Source organism: Herpailurus yagouaroundi, unplaced genomic scaffold (assembly GCF_014898765.1).
Source record: "Herpailurus yagouaroundi ecotype Mexico unplaced genomic scaffold, PumYag 217, whole genome shotgun sequence".
In the NCBI taxonomy this organism is placed as follows: Eukaryota; Metazoa; Chordata; class Mammalia; order Carnivora; family Felidae; genus Herpailurus; species Herpailurus yagouaroundi.
In genome coordinates, this window is record NW_024412448.1 from 993,275 (window position 1) to 1,020,821 (window position 27,547).

Genomic DNA, 27,547 nt, shown 5'->3' on the forward strand with positions numbered 1-27,547 from the left:
GCCCATCTAGCGGGTTGCATGAAATTTGTTCAGGAGAAGTCTGCCTCTGACCTCTGACCCTCGCTCCCACTTTCCTGGCCAGATGTCACAGGGTTGGCGGGAGCGGGGCGGGGTGGCACCCTTATTGGTCTGTCCTCTGCTCTACTGGCTGAAAAACTCACTCGTACCAGCAAAGCCAGAGCCATCTGTCACACGGGACTGCGTTATCGTGACCGAATTGCCAGTGATACCCACCACAGTGATGGAAATACCACGGTGCCAGCCAGATGCCCAGTGGCTGAGGCAGGCCTAGAGGCTGCTGACCCACATCTGTCCAGGCGATAGTGAGAACTGGCTCCTGACTGAAGACAGGCATTCTAGAGGTGCCTCTTCCCTACCAGAATCTGTGTCCGTCTCTGTGCTGTTCTTAGCCTTTGGGTCCTTCCTGCTAGACTCAGTTTTTCAGGGCGCCTGGGTGGTTCGGTCGGTTAAGCATCCGACTTCGGTTCCGGTCATGATCTCATGGTTCGTGGGTTTGAGCCCAGTGTTGGGCTATGTGTTGACAGCTCAGAGCCTGGAGCCTGTTTCGGATTCCGTGTCTCCCTCTCTCTCTGCCCCTTCCTCTGCTCATGCTCTGTCTCTCTCTCTCTCTCAAAAATAAACATTAAAAAAAAAAAAAAAAACCACACACACACACACACACACACACATTTATTTTTGAGAGACAGAGAAAGAGCATGAGCCAGGGAGGGGCAGAGAGAGGAAGACACAGAATCCCAAGCAGGCTCCAGGCTCTGAGCTGTCAGCACAGAGCCCGATGCCGGGCTCGAACCCGTGAACAGTGAGATCATGACCGGAGCCAAAGTCGGACGTTCAACTGACCGAGCCACCCAGGTGCCCCCAAAATAAATAAATGTTCAAAAAAGTTTTTTTAGACTTGGTTTTTCTTCATGCAGTTGAGGGTCTCTGAGCTCTGTGTAGCTCTCGCTTCTCTGCTGCAGTCACAGCCTGGACCCCTGATGGGATTTGGGTCCACATCTCCCATGCTGATATCTACAGACACCTTCTCTGAAAATGTTTGCTCTCGGCAGATGGCCACCCTCTCACTCATTCTGGGAGTTTCTCTTTGTGGTTGTTTCCAGAGGGCTAGCCTATCTTCTGATTTGGACCCCCTTTGCCCTGCTGTAACATGAATGATAGCAGCTTCTGTACTATTGGTAATACTAACCCTGAGCTTGTGGTAAGCCCTGATATGGGGGCTGTACTCAGCCAGAGGGCAGTACTGGTTGTTTACTACTACCAGTCTGTGTTCTGATTGGTCAGTGCCCTTTACTTCTGCTGTCAAATATTGTTAGTCACCAGGCTTTGCACAGATTATGTCATTAAATCCCTTCAAGCCTATTAGACACTGCTTTCATTCCCGTTTTACAGACAGGGAAGCCCAGATGGGTTCGGAAACTCATCCACATGGGGGAACTGGGCCTTGAACCTGAGCCTGGCTGACCCTGAGCCTATCCTCTCAGCTACCACCCCGTCCCCAGCAGCATCCTGACCTGCTATAGCTTCTGCTTACTGAAGTGTCAAGACACAAAGCTCAGATTCTAATAAGGGATGGGAGGGGGCAGCTGTTCTCGGGGACCACTGGAGCCCCAGTTTCTACATGGAACACTCCCAGTTTGGAAGCCGGGCCGGTAACCAAAGCTCTTGGGACTTTGGGCTCATTCTTTGCCACCCATGCCAGGAGCAGATCCAGCCAGCTGTGCTGTGGGCTGCCAAGGCCATCCGGGCTGGTCAGCAAACACGTCTGGAGCTTCTGCTGTGCGCCAGGCACAACTCCAAATACAAGCAAGTCTTAGGCCTTTCCTTCAAAGCGCCAGGAGCTTCTTGTCCCTCCCTGGCCTTGAATGCTTCCGCCAAGGGGGGCCAGCTTTGGGCCTTACCTTTATTTGGTGCCCCCACCATGCCCCTGAAGTTCCTGTCCTCTAGGCTGATGACCGTCATGCCAATGGCCAGGGAGAAATCCAGACTCCCAAGATGCAGGGGACAGCTTAGGGCTGCAGGCCTCTCTTCTTAAGTTTTTGTTTTAAGTTTGAGAAAGAGAAAGCAAGCACACGCAGGGAAGGGTCAGAGAGAAGGAGAGACAGAATCCCGAGCAGGTTCTGCACCAACAGTGCAGGGGCCTAAACTCATGAACTGTGAGATCATGACCTGAGCTGAGATGAAGAATCTGATGCTTAACTGACTGTGCCACCCAGGCACCCTTTTCTTATTTTTTGATGTTTTTATTTTTTTAATGTTTGCTTTTAAGAGAGAGCAAGAGGCTGAGCAGGGGAGGGGCAGAGAGAGAGAGAGAGAGAGTGAGAGAGAAACAGAATCCAAAGCTGTCAGCACAGAGCCTGACTCGGGCCTTGAACTCACAAACCGTGAGATCATGACCTGAGCCGAAGACCGCTGCACATCCAGACGCCCCACAGCAATCTGTTCTTGCACCTTGCACTGGGCACTGCCCACCCTCCATTCCACTGTATATATTCCTGAACTAGGGTTGGCAGCTACTGGATGGAGACAAGACCCCAGTCCCTGGCACCCTTCCAAGTCATGTGTGGCTTTATAGCCCCTCCAGGGACCACAGCCCCACCAAAGCCCCTGCCCTTGCTTCCCTGGTAGTGAGGGTGACTGCAGAACTCTGAGCTTCCTCTATGGAGAAGGGTGATGGTGTACGTGGGGTGGAGGAGGGTCCTCTGCTCAGGGCAGAAAGCTACATGCTTCTCCTGGGTGTGCCTGACCGACAGTCCTGGCCCCTGATGCTCAGGCAAGGGGCACATCCCAGAGTAGTTCCATGATCCTGCTTGGAACAATGGTGGTATCCAGGTGGGATCCCTCACCGCCAGGGGGCTGCTGGGCAATTAACAGAGCCACGGGGAGCAGACACCCCCCAGGGGGCAGGACACCAGGCCCTGGCTCCACCTCACGGCACAGCCTTCTTCTGTGTAAACTCCAAGCTGACCCAGCTGCATCACCTCAATCTACAACCTTGCTCATTCCCCACACGTGCTGACAAAGAGGTGACAAAGGGGTCAGGGAGCCAAAAGGCCAGCCATCTGGCCCAAGAGGGCATTTTTAGCCTTCTCCGTGGGGGTGCTGCGGGATTTGGGCTAGCAGCCTGGGCAGGGACTTGGCCCTTCCTTCCTTCCCCTAGCCTTGTCCTCAGGAAGGCAGCTAGACGGCCAGCTGCCTGTGCTGAAGTTGCTGACCAAAGCCAGGCCCAGCTGGACGGACTCCCCCTGAGGAATGCCCAACAGGGGCAGGTGGGACCACCACTGGGCCGAGGGAGGAAGAGGCTGTGGGGCCCAGGCACGGCACAGCCAGCTCAGCGGTGTTCTTCGGTCGGTGCCTCAGTGTCAGGGCTGAGGGAAAGCAGGCTGTGATGGCCACAGTGGGGTGACGGTGAAGCACTCCCAACCCAAGGGACGGGGAGGCAGGGGTGGGGACCGGAGGCTCAGGGTGGGAGCTCAAGATTCTCATGCCCAGTAGACCACAGCACCACCAGTGAGACAACAGCTGCGGACGGGTGTGGTGAAAGCCACACCTCGCCCTTCCCCGTTGGCGGGCTGGGCTGGCCACAGGCCTGAGGTTCTGCTCTCTGGCCCCCTCTGCTGTTGCTCCCGGACACAGGCTGGCCCCGTCTTGTGGGAACCGAAGGGCGAGCCCAAGTTTCCTGCTGACCCACTGGCAGACAGCTGACTGGACTGTGTCGACCCTCTGCTACCCTACCTGAAAGTGATCCAGAAGGGGCCTGCTTTCCAAGTGCTGCACAGGCCCCGGCCCCCATGCCCACCACCAGGCAGGAGGCAGTGCTTGCAAGGAGCCAGCTAGGGAGAGCCCCGGGGAGAAAGCTGAGGAATGACTGAGGAACTGAGTGGAAAAGAGTAAATTTCCAGTCCAGCCAGTTAGCTCAGAGCTTGTTTCCCTACACTCTGAGCCTCCCTGGCTGGGAAGCTCCCGCAAGGGGTATGGGGTGGCCATTGCTGGCCTCTCCCGGATCTGTCCTTCCTTCTCGGGGCACCCAGGTAGCTCAGTGGCTTGAACATCCATCCAGCTGGATTTCGGCTCAGGTCACGATCTCACAATTGTGGGTTTGAGTCCGTTGGCCAACAGTGCAGAGCCTGGTTGGGACTCTCTCTCCTCCCCCCCCTCTTTGTCCCTGGCCCACTTGCACTCTCTCAAAAAATAAACAAGGAGGGGTGCCTGGGTGGCTCAGTCGGTTAAGCGGCCGACCTCGGCTCAGGTCATGATCTCGCGGTCCGTGAGTTCGAGCCCCGCGTCAGGCTCTGTGCTGATAGCTCGGAGCCTGGAGCCTGTTTCAGATTCTGTGTCTCCCTCTCTCTGACCCTCCCCCGTTCATGCTGTCTCTGTCTCAAAAATAAACATTAAAAAAAAAAAATTAAAAAAAATAAACAAGGAAACTTAAGATATATTTAAGTAAGTTGGGTTTGAAGTGCTTGCCTCTGTTTTCATACTACCTTAAACTTTGCAGTTTTTATTTTGTTTTAATGTTTATTTTTGACAGAGCATGAGTGGGGGAGGGGCAGAGAGCGAGGGAGACAGAATTTGAAGCAGGCTCCAGGCTCTGAGCTGTCAGCAGAGCCCGATGTGGGGCTCGAACTCACGGACTGTGAGATCATGACCTGAAGTCGGACGCTCAACAGACTGAGCCACCCAGGGGCCCATTTGTTTTTTTTTTTTTTACGTTTATTCATCTTTGAGAGACAGAGCACGAGAGGGGAAGGGGTAGAGAAAGGGAGACACAGAATCCGAAGCAGGCTCCAGGCTCCAAGCTGTCAGCACAGAGCCCGATGCTGGGCTCGAACTCACGAACCTTGATATCATAACCTGAGCCGAAGTTGGGACGCTCAACTGACTGAGCCACCCAGGCACCCCGCCACCTTAAATTTTGTAAATAGAGTGTAACTTCTACATGTTGAGTAAATCATCTGGTTTTACACATACCAGTTTAAGGATGAAGCAGGGATTATTTCAGACTTAGAAACAAGGGCCCACAGGTCCATAATTACTATTAGCCTAGCAGGGAAAAAGGGGAATGCAAGGAGCAGCAGGTGTGGAGGAAAAGCAATGCGGGCTACCTCACCAGGGTGGACCTGGCTTTTGGCCAGGCTGAGGGCTTCAGGACAAGGGCAATAAACAGCTTGGTTCAAAATCTCCTGGTAGTCAGAGCCCGTGCAGGATGCGGGCACTTCGGCCCTCAACGGGTCTGGCCTAATCAAATCCATCGACAGTCAAGAAATGCACCATTAATCCACAGGCTCAACAGGCATAAATCTGCAGTCTTGAGCAAACTGTGACACCTTTCAAAAGGGGGTCTGCCTGTCCTTTCTGAATGCATCCCCCCCCCCCCCCAGCTGAGTCAGAAGGCAAACTTTCCGGGCATTTCCCCACAAAAACTTTTATTTGTGAAATAGATGTTATCAATTCAAATGAAGACCATTAACAAGATGAGATAATCTCAACTTCAAAAAACTTTATTTTTGTCTCATCCATCAAGGGCACAGGATACCTTCATCAGCTCCAGCTTTTGCTTTTCTCCTTACAGATTCTGTTCCATCACCTAAAACCCAGGGTTATCCTGTGTGGGCAGCTTCCTAGAACCAGAAGATACTTTCGACTACTGGGCCAAGTATGCTCATGCACACTGTGCAAGCACAAGCTGCACTATTTAAAGCAGCAAGATTCCAAGCTGCCCAATAAAACCCACAAACGTCTACATCAGGATGTACCCAAGTTGTACTGGGGAAGAGTCAAGTTTCACTCCACTTGGGTTATCACAACTAGTAAACTCAACGGACGGACATCACCATAGTTAAGTCTACTACTCAGACACTGCCAGGCACCCCACAGCACATTCCCATGTCCAAGATGGCAACGTCCTTCAGAAACAATGTTGAGATCATCAGAATTGGGAAGTCACTGCTCCAGAGCAGTTATTGGACTCCACCCTTCCACCTTCAGTGCCTCGTGAAGACTCATTAAGCTGCCAAGAATCAAGCCTATGTATCCTAACTTGCATCTCTTCATAAGCCCCTTGAATGTGAAACTAACCCAAACTTTTTTAAAAAAGCTACTTTATCAGGGCACAACTATCTTTTCTATAGCTACTAGCTTCAAACACACAAAATGCTCATCTGATGACCAGTGGCCGTTGTGCCCATGGTCTTGCTGACTAGATCTAGATACTAACAAGCTTACAGTGGACCATCACTGGTCAATTAAACTAGCTTCATACTGAAAAAGTGACTTAAACCAAGGTACTCTGTACTTGTGGTGAAATGACTTGTCTAAGGAAATTCGTCATTATTTTCGTATACAAATGGTTTGTCTACCAAGCAAAACCAGATATAGACCAAGCTCAAGCTTCAAGATACAAAGAACCTAAATAATGGATGTATTTCTCTGTATATTCAATGTAGGTTTTTGACACTTCGTTGAATAAACAAGTTTATTTGTAAATTTAGTCAACATACATAATTGACCTAAAGACTTCAATAGAAGGTTAGTTTTTAAAACCACTTGGAAGGCCACCTCTATAAAGTGATTTTTCCAGGACCATGTATCAGATGTAACCTAACCCGACACCACCTTAACTGGCAGAGGTTCAAGAAGCTGGAGTTGTGTGCCCCTCTCCCACAGCAAGTTTACTCTAAGGGTTATTATAATACAAACTCCACAAGGAAAAGAACTTCGGTATGGTTTCCTCTTTGTAGAGAAAAAACCTAGTTATGAGACCAATCACAACACAAAGAAAAGCTGCACTAACTAGTATAGAATATTAGTAACAGATGATGCTGGTGTGAATAACTTGTATTATATTCTAGAGCCCTTATAAATAAAATCCCCCCCTTAGTGTTTGCATTAATCAGCTAGAGGGTTAGTTAACATGTGGTAGAATGAGGACTTATGCAAGGTATAATTTGCAAAGCAGTTTACTCTCATGAAAACAAGTGCAGTCTAGTTAGGAGAAAACCAACTGGACTTTAAATTACACACACCTTAATGACAAGACTCCCCACCACATGTGAATGTAAAACATTTAATTTAAAAATGTTGACACTACAATATATAAAATAGCTATTATAAATGCACATAGTGTATTCTATAGCTGCCAGTTTTACTTTTTTTTTTTTTTTTTTTTTAAGGAAACTGTAAGTTACACTGTGGTTAAGACTTGTATCTTCACCCTTGAAAAAGCCCACATTCTATCACAGTGATGTATGGTCAGACTTAACAGCCCCAATTGTTAAACACTTGGATCAAGTCATAACCAGTTTTATTGCAAAAGGACCCTGTACACATTTATCAATTCTAGTACCTTAATAGCTACCCAACAAGTCATTAACATACAGAAACATGCATCATGAGAAGCAAGAAATATCACCCATCCCTTCTGCATATTAGCAACTTGTCACTCCTGAGCAACAGTGCTCACATCACTGAGGTCTGTGAACAGTCACTTTTCGCATTCATCCTGAGTGAAAGATGGAATGACTTAAGTACAAATGCAACATATTATAAACAATTTCTTACAAAAAAAGTCACAAATTAAACCAAAGTATTTTACAGAATTTACTACAAAACACCATAAAAACTGCCTTCACTTAAGCTCTCTCTCCCCGTATCCGGCGAGCCAACTGGATGTCTTTGGGCATGATGGTGACTCTCTTAGCGTGGATGGCACACAGATTAGTATCTTCAAATAAACCCACCAGGTACGCTTCACTGGCCTCCTGTGGAGCACAAGAGCCACACCATTAAACTCTCTCCGAGGACGAGAAGCCACGCAGAAGCCCTCCGACCCTACTCCAGCCACGCTCGTCTTACCTGCAGCGCACCAATGGCGGCACTCTGAAACCTCAGATCGGTTTTGAAATCCTGGGCGATCTCCCTCACCAACCTCTGGAAAGGCAGCTTCCGGATCAGAAGCTCGGTCGATTTCTGGTAACGACGGATCTCTCGAAGCGCAACGGTCCCGGGCCTGCAGCGGGCAGGAGAGTGTAAGCGGATCCCCGAGAGCGAACAGCGCTCCCGCTTGGGGGCCGCGCGCCACCGGGTCATTGTTTTCCTTCCGACTCGCCTACCTGTAGCGATGAGGTTTTTTCACCCCGCCAGTAGAGGGAGCACTTTTCCTGGCGGCTTTAGTGGCCAGCTGCTTACGGGGCGCTTTCCCACCCGTAGATTTACGAGCAGTCTGCTTGGTTCGGGCCATTTTCTTTTACCTAAAGAAGACACCCGTGACTCTCGGGCCGTGGCGCTAGCCTCCCGGGGGCGGAGGATAGGACGGGCTCGGCGCCCCTGCCCTTCCGCCTCTTTGCCGCGGCAGATGGCCCGGGGCCGCCGCCTCCTCCCCCTCCCCTAATGACTCAGGCTGCGAGGAGCGGCGGCGGCGGCCTCCCCCGGGAGGGGGAGCGCGGGGAGGAGTCACTTCCCCTCCTCGACGGGCGGAGGCCCCGCTTGCCCGGAACCCGGCGTCGGGACCTCTGAATCACCACCGGGAAAGAGGCGGAGACGCGGTTCCGGAACGAAGCCCCAAGGGAAAACCTCCCGGCCCCACACCCGACACCAGCGGCCCGAGCGGCCCGCACCGACCAGCGCTCCGTTCCCAACGGCTGCGGCCCGCGGCATCAACGGCTGCCGGGGCCTCGAACAAAGAGTAAAACCGCCAACACTTACCCAACGCCGAAGTCTTAGGCCGCTTCTCCGATCGTCGCGCCGCTCCTGCTCCCCAAAGAAGAGCCGCAGTCGCCGAGCAAAGAAAAGAGGACCCTCCAACGAACGACCAAACCGCTCTGTGCTCCAAGCCCCCCCTTTGCCTCCGCTTTTATACCCACGCTTCACGCTGCGTCTCTGCGTCATAGGGGCTTCATTTGCATACACCAACGACTTTTTCTATTGGCGGGAGCTTTCGCCGACGCGCTGACATCCCCGACACAAAGGCCGTGCTTCGGCCCCGCTCCCGGATTGGTGGGTATCTAGGCCGCTGATTGGCTGTTAAAGTGGCCTGATGATTGGATGAATGCAAAGAGGAATGGGCGAATCAGAGGTTAGCACGAAGCGGCTCTTCTGATTGGATAAAATGAAGCTATGTTTGGATCCTTCCCTTGGTTCCAAAGCTCTACAATAGAAAGTCAATGCAAATGAATTGCATTGGTCTCTATCAGGGCTTAAGGGTACGGGATGGGCAGGAGCCTAACCATAGATGCATCTCGCTAATACAATGCAGGAGGAGAAGTTACTTTAAGGAAGTTTTTGCAAATATTTTCCATTGTAAAATAAAATGTGTTCCCTGTGATTATTTACTTTCACATTTTGATAGTTATGTACACAGTGTAAAAAATTAGAATTCAGCAAAGCATATTACATCACCAAGTATTTTAGACATCACGCATATACATTTTAATCAAAAGGCAGTTCTTTTGTTTGGTGGTGTAGGTAGGAGTAAATAGTAGATACAAAGAAAAATGTCAATAAATGATTTTATGCTTCCTGTTCTGTATGTTCTCAGACCATCACAAATTACATTACATTGTAATTTCAACATGCTTAAGAAGTAACCTACTAACAGCATATTTTGAATAACGTAATTCAACTGAATGAAATGACTACAGCCAGAATGGGAATAGTCCTAGAACAGCATTTGCATGTCCATAAAGAATAAAGAAAACTAAATTAAATATGTGTCCTTGTATTTAATGGTATATTCTGGTAGATATTTCAAGAAACGTGACAAATGTATAAAAATGGTAATCCCTACCTTTGCCTAAATAAATGTCTTTGATGTTTTGTAATACTCAGTTCTCCTGATGACACAGGTATATAAAATATCAACGCAGGCTTAAGGTTAAGACCAGCCAAACAAAGCTCAGAAAATTGAAATAGAGCTTTGGGCATTTTACTCCATTGTTCCTACTCTGGCTTCACAGAATTTTTTTTCACAAAGATTTTATTTTTAAGTAATCTCTACACCCAGCGTGGGGCTCGAATTCACTACCCTGAGATCAAGAATCACATGTTCCACTGACTGCGCTAGGTAGGCACCCCTGAATATTTTTAAATTTACCAAAATAAAAGGTAGCAAAACCAAGTATGTGTAGATGTTAACCAGATAATTAGTGTACATAAAGACAAATACCTCAAAAATGTACTTGTGACACTGAAGGTCTCTTCTCAGTATCAACAGTGAGGGGGAAAATGCACAATTTGAAAAATCAGGTATGGCAAAAATGGCTTTGACCCAATCTCCAGTATCAAATCCCTCTCATTTCAGCCCTCTCAATCTTAACAGATACAATTTGTATTTAATTATCACATACCTAAACTTTTATGCGACAATTTGGTCAACCTTAATTTCTGCATTCTTCCCAAAATTTACAGTAGGGGAAAAATTAAGCTTTCTGTTTCATTCATGTGATGCTGAGAAACCAAGATGGAGGCTCTCGCCCTGTCCTCAGAACCTGCGTAAAGCCAAGAATCAAGGTACTGGTTAGATCCCACATAGAAAACCGTCGAATGATCTAGGATGTAACCAGAAAAATACCCTGCAAGGGTTAACTTTTTTTGACCGCCCAAATGTACTGGAGAAGAAATGGGCTCTCAGGTTAACAATCCTTTTGTGTTCCAAGGATTTTCTAAAAGATCCAGAATCCTGTCTGTCCCAAGCCTCCAGAGGACAGACACTCCGGTTTTGTTTTTCTTTTTGCAGTTTTGTTAATTACCAGAGGAGAACTAAAATTGCTCCATGAGAAGCTAGGTATAGACTTACATTTATCCATTTAAAGGATGGTTAGTGAAAATAGTTTGTCTTTCTTCCTCGGGCGGTTATACAGATTTCTTTTTTTCCTAAATTGGTACCGGGGCAGAAAAGGGAACACAGGAAATGGGGACGAACTGAAAATGTTTATACAATCAAAACAATGTACAAGTGATGCAGCATGTAAGCTACTAACTTAGTTCTTGTTCTGCCATGTGCTGAGTAACTCTGTGCAAATTCTCTAAGTTTCGGTTTCCTCTTTTGTAAATAAAGCAGTTTGGATGATATCATCTCCCAATTTTACCAGTACCCACTCATTCTGAAGCTTATGGTGTACACTTACTGAAAGCCTAGTGCTATGAACTGTATTTCTTCATTCAAATCACACTCGGGAATTTGGGGAATAACATACAAACCAATTACCTGGATTTAGTAACAGGGTTAAAGCAATACTACAACTTTTATTTGTCCTTTTGGAATTTTTTTTTATCTTCACACGCCCCTAGTGGTTAAACAGTTGATTTGGCCTGTTTGGGAAATACCAGTTTCTCAAGTTGGTAGGCTGACAATTTGGCTTCTGGTGTGAGGCTGTTCGGAACTAAATAAAATAAGTATGTGTCATTCTTAAGCATTAACAATTTTCCGTTCACCCCACCCTCCGTCACTCCCAAGATTACCGGGAATGTTTTCCTTTACGTGACAATCATTAGTTAACAAAATCCTATCTAATCATGTATAAATCGGTCTTAAAAACAATGGATTTAAATAGACTCAATACGGAAAACAAACTAATTAATTTATTCTGAGGGAGAGAGAGAGAGAGAGAGAGAGAGAGAGAGAGCGCACGAGATGCGGAGAGGCAGACAAGGGCTCCAGGCTCTGAGCTGTCAGCACAGAGCCAGACGACGCAGAGCTGGAACTCACTAGTTGTGAGATTATGACCTGAGCCAAAGTCGGATGCTTAACTGACTGAGCCACCCAGGTGCCCCTGGAAAACAAAGTTAAATGACAAGTGTCAATGCATCATGACAAGCTTTGTAAAGCTCACAGAGTGCCTAGGTCAGAGAAAAATGGATTATTTTACAAAATCCACGTTGTGAACTTCGCTGGACTAGCGGGAAGCAAGGACGAGAAACATAGCCTGCCAACCGGAGCACAAAACTGTAGTGGATTATTAATTACCCCGCCCCTACTCAAACCCAAGATCTGCCTTTGGACCCTGTGTGACACTTCTCAACGCCCCTGCAACTTGCCAGTGTAACTGAGACTGTTCTAGACGGAGATTAAATTCGTCTTTGGCCCCTAATGTACTGGAAACAAGTTGGTCAGGCCAGGTGTCAAGTTGAGAAGGGACCCAAGTGGAGTTCCAGGTTTCAAGGCGGGTAAAGGTTTATGAAGAGCCTCAGCAAAGACGCGGGAATACTATGCCGTGTAGCGCTACTTTAGCAAAGATTTCTAAGACTGACTTCTAGTAGACACACTTTCTTTCATGCCTCCCCAGCTAGGCCGGCCCCAAGAATAAGGATGTTGGAGAAATACTGCAGGTGCCTGCAGCACAAAGGCCCAGAGCTAAAAACGGACAGTACAGGTTCTTAAGCACACTGTTGGGGCAGGCATCAGAACTGAGCCCAAAGCTCTACTAACTCCGGTGGCGAAGTAATCATTACACTGTAGGCGATGAAATTATACTTGAGACTGTTTCACAGAAGTCGGTAGGGCCTCTGTAGCTCTGAGCGCCTTCTACTCCAGGAAGTCCAGTTTCGAGGAAAGCTCCTCTGAGAAACTGGAAACGCACTGGCAAAAAGGAGAAACGGCACGGGACTGCAATCCCCACAAGTCGTGGCGGGCCGTCAGCATCCGGGACACCGTCTGCAAAGATCCCTGGGTATTGTGGTCCATTCCTTTGGCAGCAACCCTCTGCCGACGGTAAAATTCCTACCGAACCGAGGACCACAACTCCCAGCAACCCTTGCTGCCGTGCGGGGGGTCTTCACGTTCTCGTGGCGCGGCGCAGGCGCACTAGGTCCTCGGCGCGGACCGCGCAGACTGAATAATAAAAGGGGAGCGGCGAAGAGGCAGGAAGACAGGACCATGTCGAAGGGCCCCGGGCCCGGCGGCTCCGCAGCTTCCTCGGCGCCCCCGGCCGCTACCGCTCAGGTGCTGCAGGCACAGCCCGAGAAACCGCAGCACTACACGTACGTAGAGCCCCCCCCGCCGCGCGCGCACGCCTGACGTCAGCGGCCAGCGTGAGTCACGCGCGCAGGGAGAGCGCGAGGCGGCCTCTCCCTCCCCCCCCTTCCTCCTCCGGCCCGGCCCAGACCGGTTCCAACCTGCTGGGGCCGGTCCCAACCGCCTCTAACTGCCACCAACCCCTGGTCGGGCCGTGGGGCGGGAAGCTCGGTCCCCGCCGCTGAGTGGGGAAGGCGGGAGCGCGGGGTGCGGAGAGCACACATCTCAGGCCAGGCCTTTGAGGCCTAACTGTTCCTCAGACCGTAAAACCACAGTCTCAGGCACTCGCGGGGGCGATAAGAAGCCCAGGACACGGCCAGGACGAGTGCCCTGGGGGCCAGCCCTAGGGCCGCTGTGAATGACGGTTGGCGCGAGGTCCTGTCAGGCGCCCCGCGCACTCTACCCCGGAGGCCTTTTGTGTCCCCGAAGCCCGTGTGTTGCGTACGGCGGCCCCTCTTGCTGGAACTCGCGGGGACAGCTGACCCGGCCTGAGTCCGGGGCCACGAGGGCGACGGGGTTCGAGCGTGTCCCCAGCCCCAGCACTCCCACCGCAGGAGTCCAGCGAGATGGGAACCTGCTGGTGTCTGAGCGGAGGTCCCCGTCTCCTCTTTATGTCCTTTCAAAGCACGCTCAGCGACCACCTAGCGCTAGGTGCCTCGGAAGAAAGAGCTACAGAGGCGGGCCCTCCTGTTTAGCAAAATGTTGGTTTCCAATTTCCCTGATGCTCTTCGAGTGCCTCCCAGGTGCTGTGTATGTTTAGAAGGATCCCCAGGTGGACCTGAGGCTGGCTGGAGATTTGGAACCTGGGGGTCGAAAAACCCTTAAGAGCCACACAGTAATGCCGCCTGGTGAGCCGAGCGCAGGGAGCCCCTGTTGGAGTAGAAAGAATTAAAACTAGACAGGAGGAGCTCCTGTTTGTCACTCACAGAAGTAAGCCCCATTGGGAAACTGTTCTGGGATTGGGGGACATCGGTTTTAGAAAGTGTATTGGTTTCTTTGTGAGATTCCCTGCTATTGGTTGAAAGGAGTGGAAGCTTTTTCTTGGCTACAGTCCGACTCACGTTAACCATTACTTTTCTATTGAGGCCATTGCTTTGCGGGTCCTTTATTACTGGAGTTCTTTCGGCCATTCTTCGATTGGTTTTGGTGAAATGCTCTTACCTCCGAGCATACGGATCAAGTTGAGTGATGTGGTCAAGCAGCAGTATGGTTTTGATTTGAAAATCTGCAGATTTCACATAAACTGGAGCGTCTTTATATAATCTGTGGTTGCTTGGATCATATTTTTCCGTAAAATACGTATAATATGTTGAGTAAGGTTTCGGCAACCTCTGTATGTTGTTACTGAGTATGCTGTGGAATTTATATTGGAAGGGCTTTCTTATAATTTTGAGTTGACAGATGAAACAAGGTAACATCTGTGTAAGTGTTAATATCTGAGTTTTTGTCCTATAGACGCTCATTTGTTTAAAATCTGTCTTTCCATTCCTTGTTGGGTAAGGGCAGAGTAATCATCAGTCTTGGCTGTTGATGGTGGCTTAGTAATCAACAGAAGTAGATGAAACAAACGCCCAAGCCTGATTGGGTGGATTGGAGGTTGTAGGTGTTGCATCTTTTATTTCATGTTAACTGTTCATTTGTGTGTATGTTTGTTTTCATCACCAAAAATCAGAGGTGGACATCTGTTGTCTTCCTTGGTAGATTTATGGGCATTCAGAAGCTGTGATGATTTGGAAAACTTCATTCCCTTGTCATGCCAGGTCTGAGTTGCAGGGAGCTTGAGCACACAGATGATGGCACCTGTACCCTTACTGGCACTGATTTTTTTTTTTTTTTTTTTTAAGGTGAACCCATTTGTTATCCCTGGGGGTTAGAATACAGGAATATTTTTATTTTAATATTTGCTTTAAAAATTTGAGCTGGCCAGCATTTTTAAACATTCTTCCTCATAAGCATGAACTTCCAGAATTTATACCAATCTGAATATGGCCTTATGTTGCATCGATCCCATTGTGGAATACAGATACAGACCCTTGGTTTTTTTAAACGTCTGTATTTAACTTTTTTTTACTTTTTCAAACTTGGACATAAAGTACACTAACTTTGTGTATTTTTTGTGCCTGATATTTGAGATTATGTGATATGCAATAATCTGGAAGAAATATGTGTTAAAATTGACTGCCACTCAGAACACCTGGCTGGCTCAGTTGGAAGAGCACGTGACTCTTGATCTCGAGGTCGAGAGTTCAAGCCCCATAATGGGTGTAGAGATTGCTTAAACATGAACAAACTTTAAAAATTTTTAAAAATTGAGTGCCATGCATCATAATGGCAGACAATCTTGGCAAACACAGTTGAATCCACCAAAAACAAATATTGCCTTTCTGTAGGCTTGTCGTCTTGCCCCCACAAAGTCCTGGAGTTTAAACTATCTTTTTCCTAAACCAAGAAGATTATTCGTGACATAGTTTGAAGAATAATTATTTTGTTGGTCTTTTTTTTTTCTCTAAATTTGTGGATAATCTTGCTTTAAGAAAAACTTTGAAATAATTCTTTTAGCAAATTGGTGTGGTAGGCACTTGTGCTAGACTTGAGGAATCCTACCCTTTAGAAAATGCCTATATTAGTTAACTCTTTTGTACAGCTTCAAGCATTTGATTAGCATGCAGTAAAAGGATAATGTGCACTTAGTAGTCTTCTTCTACTTGACATCTTGCTAGGTAATTTGTTTTATTTTCAGAACAAGTCCATTTTGTATATTGTAGTAGAATTTTATAAAGGCAGATTTAAGAATGGGAAATTTCAGAGCAATTACGTTCCAAAATGTATCTACTATTTACCTAACTTTGGACTTTTTGCTGTATAACAGTTACATTATTAAAAGTATATAGTTGAATAAAAAGGAAAAGTATACTGTTGAAAGATCACCAAAAAACCTGCCTTCCAAAATAACCGGGTTTCTGACTCATTATTCTGTCCCTGTAAGAGGTTGTAAGCCTTGAAGACATTAGATCGTTTTTGGATTCCTTCACCTGCAGTTGATTCTCAGACTTCTTAATACCTTTGGGGTAAAGGAAAATGAAATTCTAGTTCAGTGACGGTTTCTTGGAGTTTCTGGCCACTGGGTGATTTCTTATAGGTAGACAGAGGATAAGTGCTTTATGACCTCATCTAGCCACGTGTCATTTTAACTTAGGACTGTTCCCTGGGCATCTTTAAACAAGGATAACGTAGCAGTATTTCCATACATAACTATTTTGAGGCAAATTTGTTAATTTATACATTGTATAAATGTCATGACTTCACTTGATTGCATCTGACTGTGTTTTGGAAAATCCAGGAAATGAAATTGTATTTAAATCATTATTGCAAATTGCAATAAAATTGTAAATACATTAGGAGAGTACGACTTGTTGTGCAACAGAAGTCACTGGAAGTGTTGCTAAGCAACCTCAGCAAGCATGAGTTAAATTACCGATAAATATTTCTGTATCTTGTTTACTTGTTTATCAAGTAGAACTAATTTCTTACAGGAGAAAAATTAAGAGCTCGTTGTGGCCATCAGTCAAGCCCACAATATCCCCATTAAGAATTAAGTGCCCATGCTAAGGGTAGAGTCAAGCATAGCACCTAGTTGATATTTGCTATGATCTAAAGTAATGATTAAAGTGAAGATTTGCTTAATGGTTAAGTTTTTTTGTTTTAATCCAGCTATGTTAGATACTAAAGAAGGCTTCCCCACAATCCATTTGCATCTGCTTTGACTGGTGGTTTCTATCAACCTACAAAGACTGACTTATTGGTGAGGGCAGCTGGACAACTCTGAGAGCAACTTAGAGAAATCCATCATGGGCACACTCTATAAAGGAGCTCCTTCTCTGGAAATAGCACCCCAGATAAGTGCACAAAAGCAAGACACCCTCGTGGACCTACTTCCTCCCGCTTTCAACACCCTGATGCCTGAAGGTGAGGTCTCCTTCCTGTGTGTCTTAGAAGCCATGAGCTCACTTAGGTAATAAGAGCCCTGCAGCAGCCTGAGCACCACACATCTGCAGGCTTTCCTGCCAGACCTTTGCCTAAAGGTTATTTTTCTCATTAGGAGAGGCTCTAGGTCACAAGAATGATAAAAGTAAGGTTGCATTTAAAGCTACATTACTTTAAATACTGGACTGGTGTAGGGATTATTTTCCCAAACGGGGCAGTATTTGCTTAATGATTAAGTTTTTCGTTTTGTTGTTGTTGTTTTGTTTTGTTTTGTTTTAATCCAGCTATGCTTGATACTAAAGGAGGTTTTCCCACATTTGCATCTTCTGTATTTTGAAATTGCAACTATGGACAGTTGTGGCTAATCCTAGTAGATTGTCTTCCCTTCTTTTAACATCTTGGATGAATTTGGGGCACACTAATGTGTTATGTGAAGATGGATGTTGAATGTAAGTTTCTCTGCCATTCTTAGACAATATATAAAAATTACATTAGTCTGATTGCTAAAAATGCCAAGAATTTGGGTTCAGTAGCCTTTTTGTTTTCTTATCGTATAGATACTGTGTAGATTCACCCCAGCCTGCCATCTTAAAATACCTGCATGGGCCACAGAATATCTGCGGAGAAAGTTTGGGTAAAATCAGTGCATATGATGATAGGTATGGGGTTTATTTTGGGGGTGATGGAAATGTTCTAAAATTAGGTAGTGGTGGTAGTTCTATATTATGGTGAATATACTAAAATCCACTGAGACATACACTTTAAAATGGTGAATTTTTAATGTTATGTAAATTATATCTCAATTATTTTTTAAAAAGGGTTAAAAACCAGCATATAAGAATCTATCAGGCTCATATGGCCTATCAGGGCTTGGCAGCATCGTTTGGTATGGGAAAGCCTGCAGTTTGTGAAAAGCTCCTTGGTGCCCTTTTTCCAGCCTTCTCAATGGCTGAGTCCCTGTGTATCCATTCTAGGTGAATGCCCCCCTGTTCTGAGTCTGTGGAGAAGTGAATACTCAGCAAGTTTGAGACTCCTAGTTGTTGGTAGTTGTACTTCAAATTGGCTCTGAATTGACAGCCATTATAAGGAGCAAGCACGTTTTTCCCAGTGCCTTTGTAAAAATGAACAAAGTGGGTGGGAGGTAGAAGAGAAGGTTGCTCTTCTGCTGAAAAGTAATGAATAACGTTCTCAGGTACTTTATGGTTGTTTTAATGTTCACATAGACATTTCTTTAAGGACAGGCCATGTGTTTCAGGCATTTTTAATTGTATTAATAGCTATAATATTTTAGTTCAAATAATCACAAATTTTTTATTATTTCTCTATACAATCCCTCAACTTTCACCCCTTTTTTCTTTGCCAGTGTGTAGAATTTGACAGCAGTATCAAGAGCTGATGAGGAGGAGAAGATGGAAAGGAGTCTAGCGACTTAAAAATCTCATAGCATTCTCTGTGAGGTGATCTTTTTCCTGTCGGGGGCTCAATTTATTTAGGAGATAAAGAAGATACTCAGACCTGTGACAGTATCATCATGTCATATCTGAGCTTATTGAAATGTTTCTTCCCTTCCCTTAATCTTTATATCACCTATATCACCGTTTGCTTTTTGTGTTCTTAAGTGAACTCATTTGTTTCCCCTAGTATTTGAAACATTGTACGGCCACTGTAAGTTTTAACAAAATGACTTCTGACGAGGAGGGGAAAGGCCCACGTTCCCATCTTCCTCAGAAATTTTGGCCTACTCCCAAAACTACCCCCATTGAGGAGAGGTAGTTACACTTAGGAAAGAAGTGATGAAAACTTTTGGCTTTGTGTTTTGTGACTTAAAAGTTTTAAATACTAGTTTTTATACCTAAGTTTTTTGTTTTGTTTTGTTTTCATTTTGGTAAGAACATTACTATCTCTTTTTGATGTAACTTTCACCGCTTAGAAGTGCCAGGTATTTGGTAGCCTGCCATATTAGGATTTGTGTAAATTAGTCTGTCAAAACATGACAAATTAGAAAACTGTACCTGTATTTTCTTATCTAAAAAAAAATCTAAAGCTTAAATTTTATTATTGAACTAAGAGTACTTTATAATGGGGGCACCTGGGTGGCTCAGTCAGTTAGGCATCAGACTTTAGCTCAAGTCATGATCTCACATTTCATGGGTTTGAGCCCCACATCAGGCTCCGTGCTGTTAGTGTGGGATCCCATTTGGGATTCTTTCTATATCTTTCTCTCCCTGCCTTTCCTCCACTTGTGCACGCGTGCTCTCTCTCCCAATAAATAAACTTTAAAAAAAATTAAAAAGGTATTTTATAATGAATACATAAGGTAATTACTAAATATTTAGTAGAGCATGTTAAAGTTAACATTTTTGTTTTTTTTATTTTTATTTTTTTATGTTTAAAAAAATTTTTTTTAATGTTTATTTCTTTTTGACAGAGACAGAGTACGAGCAGGGGAGGGTCAGAGTGGGAGACATAGAACACAAAGCAGGCTCTAGGCTCTGAGCTTCAGCCCAGAGCCTGACGCGGGGCTCGAACCCACGGACTGCGAGATCATGACCTGAGCTGAAGTCGGATGCTTAACTGAGCCACCCAGGCACCCTGATTTTTATTTTTAGTAACTTATTTTTTGGTTATTATAATTATGGCCTGTCAAAATCTCCTGACATATTTTGAACAGATTCTGGAGAGTCCACTTATGCATATTTGCTGTTACTCTTGTTTTTCTTTCTAGCTCATTTAAGGGAAGCAGAGTTAACAGCATGGTGTTTAAGAGTACTGACTCCAGGGCAAGACTGATTGGGTTTGAAGGCCAGCTCTGCCACTTACTAGCTGTGTCTTAGGCAAGTGAGTTCCCCTTTGTATGTCAGTTTCCTGAGGATACCAGTACCTGCTCTGTGGAGTTAACGAGGTCTAAGTTAATATACGTAAAGTGCTTAAAATGGCGCATGGCATTTAGCACAGCATATGTGCCATTCTTACCAATATTTGACAAGCCCAAGTTACTGCTTTCAGTTTCATTGCTACCTCCTTCAATAGCCTTAACCAAGTGCCATCTTTAGCTACATCTACACTAAAGTAGATTCTTCAGAGGGCCCCTAGGTGGCTCAGTAGGTTAAGCATCCAACTTTGGCTCGGATCATGATCTCACAGTTCGTGAGTTCAAGCCCTGCATTAGGCTCTCTGCTAACAGCTGAGAGCCTGGAGCCTGCTTCGGATTCTGTGTCTCCCTCTCTCTGCTTCTCCCTCGCTCACGCCCTGTCTCTCTCTTAAATAAATATACGTTAAAAAAATTTTTTTAAATAGGTTTTTCAGTTCTTAGGGCACATGTGGGTCATCGTTGTCTTCAGTATACTCCTGTTCTCCATATCCATTCAAATTTTACTTCAGTTGCTATTCTTCGTGTAGCCTTCATCAGGCTACCTGTATCTTACACAATGGATTTGTATTTAAAACTAAACAGATGTGCTCTTACAGGCCAAAGCCTTTGTTCCGCGGAAGTTTACAAAATAACACATCAATTCAAACGTTTATGCTAGAACATCCATCAAATTGGAGGGTTTTTTAGGCCAGCTGTGTACAGAAAAACTTTGAATCAAGTCACAGTGTTCTCTTACTTAGGGAAGAATGATCCAGGGTTTCCAGTACTCCTCATATATTCTACAAAATCAGTGATGTGAGTGAACCTTCCATGAACTTTCTCTCCTCAGTTTTTTTTACCAGTTCCAAAATCTTTAGGCCAAGGAGACAATCATAGGAAGCAGGGACATGTAAGACTAGTTGCACACCAACGTTGTATCATTCATGTTAGTTCTTGGGGCCGGGATGGCTCACTGGTGTCAGACCTTTCCCAATGAAGAATGCGCTGCAACTATTTACCTGTGAATGGTTCCCCCACCTGGGAACCAAAGCGTTTGCTTGCTTAAGTGCCTGTAGCACTTGTATTGTAGGCTCCTGTGTATGTTTCTGTATGTTAGGACAGTTCTGTTGTATCTAGGAGGGGTCCTACTGGCTCTGAGGTCCTACGATATCTGCTCTGGCTAAAAGCCAGGTATAGAATCAAAAGCCTACATTGAACGTTCAGACACACTCAGAAATTCATCAGACACTTTATTTGCCTGAATAATGTTTTAAACCAGGATCATTTCAGATTTGGAAACCAAATGTCTGTAGCCGTATAGTGCTTTTTCAGAATTGTCCAAATATTTGCCAACCAAGTTTTAGCTTTATTTGGTCTTGTTTTTTAAAAGCCATTTTCTGGCAGCTCCTACTGGTAAGGTTATTGTTACATGGTTGTATGGTTTGTGGGTTATGTTTGGTGTCAGAACAGAATGTGTATATATATCCTTATAAACACTTAATCTAGAACTGTTAGTACTTTATCTTAAGCTCTTCAAAAATTAACAAAGATTTGCAGCAAATTGTAAAATATGTGTGTGTGATCGTATGCATATTTGGATAGTAATTTAGGATTCTTAATCTGCTTAACAACTCTTAAGGTATTCACCTTGGAATTAAATATTTTATTCTCAAACTTAAAAATGAAGAATTCTGATAAGCCGTGGTCTATGACCTCTATGACTAAAATTTTTTAGGAATTCTGTATGGGTAGGGGTAATATTAATATGGAAACTAGATTACAGATGAGTATCATTTGAGGCTTTGCATACTACAGTGTACTATTTGACAATGACTGGCGATTTTTTTGTTTTTTCTTTCCTTTGTTAGTTGCAGAATCCTATCACTTTGTGGTTAGATTTCAGTAAAGAATGTTAAAGAACAAGGTGCCTTGGCTGGCTTAGTCAGTAGAGCATGTGACTCTTGATCTCAGAGTCCTGAGTTCGAGCCCCACATTGGGCATAGAGCTGACTTGCAAACAATGGTCCTCTTCTTCAATATTCTTTTTTTTTTTTTTTTTTTAAGATTCTGTTTCTATGGTAAAGCTTGTATGTTGCTTGAAAAAGATGCAATTCGGGGCGCCTGGGTGGCTCAGTCGGTTAAGCGTCCGACTTCGGCTCAGGTCACGATCTCACTGTCCGTGGGTTCGAGCCCCGCGTCGGGCTCTGTGCTGACTGCTCAGAGCCTGGAGCCTGTTTCCGATTCTGTGTCTCTCTCTCTCTCTCTGACCCTCCCCCGTTCATGCTCTGTCTCTTTCTGTCTCAAAAATAAATAAATGTTAAAAAAAAAAAAAAATTAAAAAAAAAGAAAAGAAAAAGATGCAATTCAGTGTTTAGGAGCCTAGCTGTAATAAAGATGAATATTTGTGGCTCATTAGAAATGTGTGCATATCACAGTCCCCATGTGAGGCTTATGAACAGTCATCTGACTGGCCAGGAGAGTAGTGGGCTCTCCAGGACCAAGTGCTTCCTCATGGCCCTCCAGGGTCATGACCTCCAGGTTGGGGGTGTGAGTGGCAGTGTCTGGAGTTTCTTCTGTTGGCTCAGTCTTTGGCTTGTTGCCCCCTTTTTGTTTGGCTCACATATTGTTGTTCACTGTGGATATTGAGCTTTATCAAGTCTTTAGCAAATCTGGTCTCCCTGCACCATCTCCTCTATTGCTTCTCCAGAGGCCGTCACTATTTTATTTGCAGTTTTACTCAAATCTAACCACTTTGCATATGTGTCCAAATCAGGTTCTGCACATCATAAACTGGATGACATTCAAATAGTGATTTACTTTGCAAAAATATTTACCACAGTTCACTTTTAACTTGAACTCTTCTGGCTTATTAGCAACATCTTTCATCTAATTTGGGGTCAGGATAGATTCTCTGTCAAGTTGTCATTAATATGATGGGTTACATTTCCAAAAGCTTTTTTAAAATTTTTTATTCTAAAAGCAATCCCAATTCAATAAAGAGTCTAGGTAACCCTTAAAATCAATAATACTGGATGTATTTTTCCTTCTAGTTTTTTTCCCCCTGTTATAGTCTGGTGATCTACTTCTATTATTTTTCTGAATAAATCTTTAGTTAAGTACCCAGTTTTTGCCAAATAGTCATCATAATACCCCTTAGTTTTTGGAGGAAACAAAAAAAGGATTTAATGTATCTCTAGCGAGCTCCACACATTCCTAGGAATTACAGGGCAAGCCATCCCACTGGTTGCTTTTCTAGTCTGCATGTGAGGCTGATCTCAAAATTAGTGTTCAGGGTGAAGAACAAGGCTGTACAGACATTGTGGGGAAGGTAGCTAGAGAAGTTACTGGTTCCTTAATTGCCAGGAGAAGCATGTAAATCAGAGATTGGAATTGCTTCTCTTGGTTTTGTTGGGTTTAGAATATAGCTGCTATGGACCAAGCTTGTACCATTTGTGATGCTTTACAGCTTGGCTTTTTCTTGGATAGACAGACATATCTGGAATGCTTGCTGTGAGCCAGCTTGCAGAGGTGCAGAGATGAGTAGACATGGCTACAAACAACTATGGTGGGGGCTATATGGGCTGTATTCATACATTGCAGTGGACATATGGAAGGAAGGTGATCAACACCTGTGGGCAGGGGCAGGGAACCCTCCTCACGTGGAGAAGAAGCCAAAAAGGTGATCCAGACACCGGGAGTAATATGCTCAAAAGTATCGAGATGTGAGGGGAGGGTTATGGTGTGTTGGGGGAATTCCAACTCTTCAGAGCAGAGGTTGGCAAACTGCAACTCGTTTGCCACATCCAGCCTGCCACCTGCCTTTGTATGGCCTGTGAGCTAAGAATGTGTTTTACATTTTTAATTGTTGGAAAAGAATATTTCATGACACATGAAAATTATATGAAATTCAAATTTCAGTGTCCATAAAGCTTTAATGGAACCCTCTCCTTATTGGTTTACATATTGTTTATGGCTGCTTTTACGCTGCAAGATGCAGCAGTGTGACAGAGACCATATGTGGCACTCTCCTTGCTTGGCATTTCTGTCCCGTGTACTATAGGTTGCAGTGACAACAGTTATAACTTGACAGCGTTTCCAGTACTGGGTGTATCAGCATATCAAAATGTTTTATTTATTCTTTATTACCAGTGCCTACCAATTATGTCAGAACAAGAGAGGAAGAGAAAAATGGACTTTGAATGTCATGTCTTTAGGGCACAGTAGAGTGTGAATTATTTTGTTATCAAACTAGGTGGCAAAGCTGTCTTTAATAAAAGCTGTGCTGGGGTGCCTGGCTGGCTCAGTCAGTGGAGCATGCAACTCTTGATCTCCGGGTTGTGAGTTCGAGACTCATGTTGGGTGTAGAAATTACTTTAAAAAAAAAAAAAAAAAGGCTGTGCTGAAAGGACCCACCCATTAACATTACCAGACTAAATAGTTGTCAAAATAATCCCAACTCATAGAAAGGCAATGGTCAGAAAAATTAGAAATTTTACACTTGATCTTAGCCAAAAGGCCGAGAAGCAATAGAAAAATTAGAAATTTTAAAGGGACTGAGTCACCTGGGTGGCTTAGTCAGCTAAGCATCTGGCTTCGGCTCAAGTCATGATCTCACAGTTTGTGAGTTTGAGCCCCACGTCAGGCTCTGTGCTGACAGCTTGGAGCCTGGAGCCTGCTTCAGATTCTGTGTCTTCCTCTATCTCTCCCTGCCCCTCCCCTGCTCACTCTGTCTCTCTCTCTCTCTCTCTCTGTCTCTCTCTGTCTCTCAAAAATAAATAAACATTAAAAAAAGAAATTTTAAAGGGACTGTTTCATCACAGCAGCATTTCTTCACAAAAATGAAAATGAGGCTACAACTGAAGTAAGTTTCCCGAGTGGCTCATTTATTAGCTAAGCAAGGGAAGTCATTTACCAATACTGAATTAATTAAATTGTGTTTGATTGCAGCAGCTGAAGAAATATGTCTAGAGAAAACAAACTTGTTTAAAAGTGTTAGCCTTTTGACAAGAACAATTTCTCAAAATGTTGAAGTCCTTGGGAGCAGTATCAGTAGTCAAAAAACAAGGCAAATGATTTCACGTGGTTTTCCTTGGCTCTAGATGAGTCAACAGATCCTACTGTTACTCTTGGTTTCTTCATGGAGTCAATGTCTCGTTTGAAGTGACTGAAGAATTAGCATCAATGAATAGTCTATTTAAAACAACGACAGCTGAGAATATTTTCAAAAAACTGAGGACAACCTGAAGTATGATCTGCTAATATCTGTTACAACTGATGGTGGTAAGAATATTGTGGAGCAGAAAAAAACCTCACTGGACAAATTTGCAAAGCTTATGAAATTGTAAGGTGTTTAAAGCCTGTGGTTGGTTATTCATTATATTATTCGTCGGGTTCTTTGGGGAAAAATACTTGAATCTATCATGTGTTACTGAACCATTAGAATCAGCAGTGAACTTCACTCCCTCTTGTGGACTTCACCATGATCAATTCCATGAATTTCTGTCAGAAAAAGAAACTGAATATTCTGATGCCCTACCACACAATAGTTTGATGGCTCAGCAGTGGTGAAGTTTTCTTGTAATTTTCTGAGTTCAGGGCTGACATCGAAACTTTCCTGAATGAGAAGAATCATTCTCAACTACTACTGAACACTGAATAGCTTTGGAAATTCGCTTTTGCTGCAGACTTGATAAGGTTTTTTAATGAATTCAACCTAAAATTACAGGGCAAACAGCTTGTTTGCAAACCTTAAATTGTAGTTCAGTCATTTCGACTACTAACGTTTGAGTCACGTCCAGTTACTTTATATACTTCCCGTGTACTGTCAGAAGTTGAAACAAAGGCAAGATCTACATTCCTACACAAAGGTCCTGTGGATATGATTTCTAAAGAAAAACTACAGTTCTAACTGATTTTGCAGCTCGGTGTGAATGCAAAAGAAATTTCGTATTTCAAAATCCATTTACCTGTGCAACTAAGGAGTTTACACCAAACCTTCAAATGGAAGCGATTAAAAGGCAAATATCAAGACTCCAATATAATCCTACAAGTGTCTTCTAAGAGAAGGATATGCTCAATTAAAATCATGCTTGTGGAATGATAATGGCATTTGGCCATAACTATCTATGTGAAAAGACGTTTTCAAAGGTGAAATATATAAAATCTTATTACAGAATCTGCATTAGCAGAGGAACATTTATAACCAATTTGATGCGAGGGACCCTTAACTTTACAAATATTATTCCACCCACCCCCCAAAATCTGGTCTCATTAGACCTTTATTGTAGCCAACTATTATATTTTGAATTTCATCAATAAAAATGGAAGTTTTGTTTTTTCTCTCATTGCGTTGGTTCATAATATCCTCGATTTGGCCTCTTGGCCTTCAGAGTCTAAAATACTTGCTATCTAGTCCTTTACAGAAAAAGTTCGTTGATCCTGCTCTAGAGTCTGGTTTGTTGTTGGGGAAGGGAGCAGGTCAGTGGCAGTAGGCAGGTAGAGTCAGTGAGACCACAAACACACTGTTCTACAAGCAGTGGGGGACTAGATTTGGATTAGAACAGCAGCTCGTTTCTCCCCATTGCCTCTAAACTTACATTCTTTCTGTCACCTCTGATAGTTTTCGGTGTATTCAGATTAATTCTTCCTCACACTTCTCCCCAGAAGAGAGTGAAACACCCAAATTGATAAATCTATTAAATGAGAAAACTTGGAATAGGATTTAAAGGTTAGTTAGAAATTGAACTGGTAGCAGTTTAGCGCTTGATTCATCACCTCCTTTAGAGAGATATAACGTCTTGTTAATCCCTCATGTGCTATCGCTTAGTGGGGCAAGTGATTAAATTTAGATTTCCAATAGCCTGCTTTTTTCTGTTATTTAGAATTTTGGAAAATGAAAATAATCCAGTAAGCCTTGGAAGTATTTGATTTTTAAAAAATTTTTAAGGGGCGCCTGGGTGGCGCAGTCGGTTAAGCGTCCGACTTCAGCCAGGTCACGATCTCGCGGTCCGTGAGTTCGAGCCCCACGTCAGGCTCTGGGCTGATGGCTCGGAGCCTGGAGCCTATTTCCGATTCTGTGTCTCCCTCTCTCTCTGCCCCTCCCCCGTTCATGCTCTGTCTCTCTCTGTCCCAAAAATAAATAAACGTTGAAAAAAAAATTTAAAAAATTTTAATGTTTATATTTGAGAGCACATGCACAAGCGAGGAAGGGGCAGAGAGGGAGACACAATCCGAAGCAGGCTCCAAACTCTGAGCTGTTAGCACAGAGCCCAGTGTGAGGCTCACATTCACTAGCCAAGAGATCATGACCTGAGCCAAAGTCGGAGGCTTAACCGTCTGAGCCACTCAGGTGCCCCAGTATTTAATTTTTTTTTTTTTAAGTGGATACACATATTTGATTTTAAAAGATTTTAGGGGCACCTGAATGGTTCAGTTGGTTGAGCATCTAACTCTTGATCTCAGGTCATGATCTCAGGGTCGTGAGTTCAAGCCCTGCATTGGGCTCCATGCTGGGCATGGAGCCTACTTAAAAAATAAAAATTGGGGTGCCTGGGTGGCTCAGTCAGTTGAGCATCTGATTTTGTCTCAGGTCATGATCTCATGGTTTGTGAATTCAAGTCCCACATCGGGCTTGCAACTGTCAGCATGGATCCCACTTCAGATCCTCTGCCCTCTTCTCATCTTTGC

General features: G+C 44.5%; 2 protein-coding genes and 1 long non-coding RNA gene across 7 annotated transcripts in view; 2 read left to right on the top strand and 1 right to left on the bottom strand.

The window, feature by feature from the left end:
- Positions 1-5,503: 5,503 nt before the first annotated feature.
- On the bottom strand, positions 5,504-8,852 carry H3-3B (H3.3 histone B). The gene is made up of 4 exons (XM_040456442.1): positions 8,722-8,852; positions 8,130-8,267; positions 7,873-8,026; positions 5,504-7,778 (listed from the first exon to the last, which is right to left on the bottom strand). The coding sequence occupies exons 2-4, from the start codon at positions 8,255-8,257 to the stop codon at positions 7,650-7,652; spliced, it is 411 nt and encodes a 136-aa protein (XP_040312376.1). The 5' UTR covers positions 8,258-8,267; positions 8,722-8,852; the 3' UTR covers positions 5,504-7,649.
- Positions 8,853-12,777: 3,925 nt separating this feature from the next.
- The window catches only part of UNK (unk zinc finger), a 33,374-nt gene continuing 18,604 nt past the window's right edge, over positions 12,778-27,547 (top strand). Inside the window, exons 1-4 of one of the 5 annotated variants that reach the window (XM_040456433.1) lie at positions 12,881-12,993; positions 16,739-16,993; positions 17,296-17,460; positions 17,569-17,645. In XM_040456433.1, coding sequence (XP_040312367.1) covers positions 17,452-17,460; positions 17,569-17,645 — 86 coding nt within the window. In that variant the 5' untranslated portion in view covers positions 12,881-12,993; positions 16,739-16,993; positions 17,296-17,451. Of the gene's footprint in view, positions 12,994-13,404; positions 13,958-16,738; positions 16,994-17,295; positions 17,461-17,568; positions 17,646-27,547 lie in introns of those variants that run through there. The other 4 variants (XM_040456434.1, XM_040456435.1, XM_040456437.1 and 1 more) reach the window with 4 other exon arrangements.
- LOC121017931 (uncharacterized) lies at positions 24,549-26,200 on the top strand. The gene is made up of 2 exons (XR_005784946.1): positions 24,549-24,722; positions 24,809-26,200. It is a non-coding gene; the product is annotated as an uncharacterized LOC121017931 (long non-coding RNA).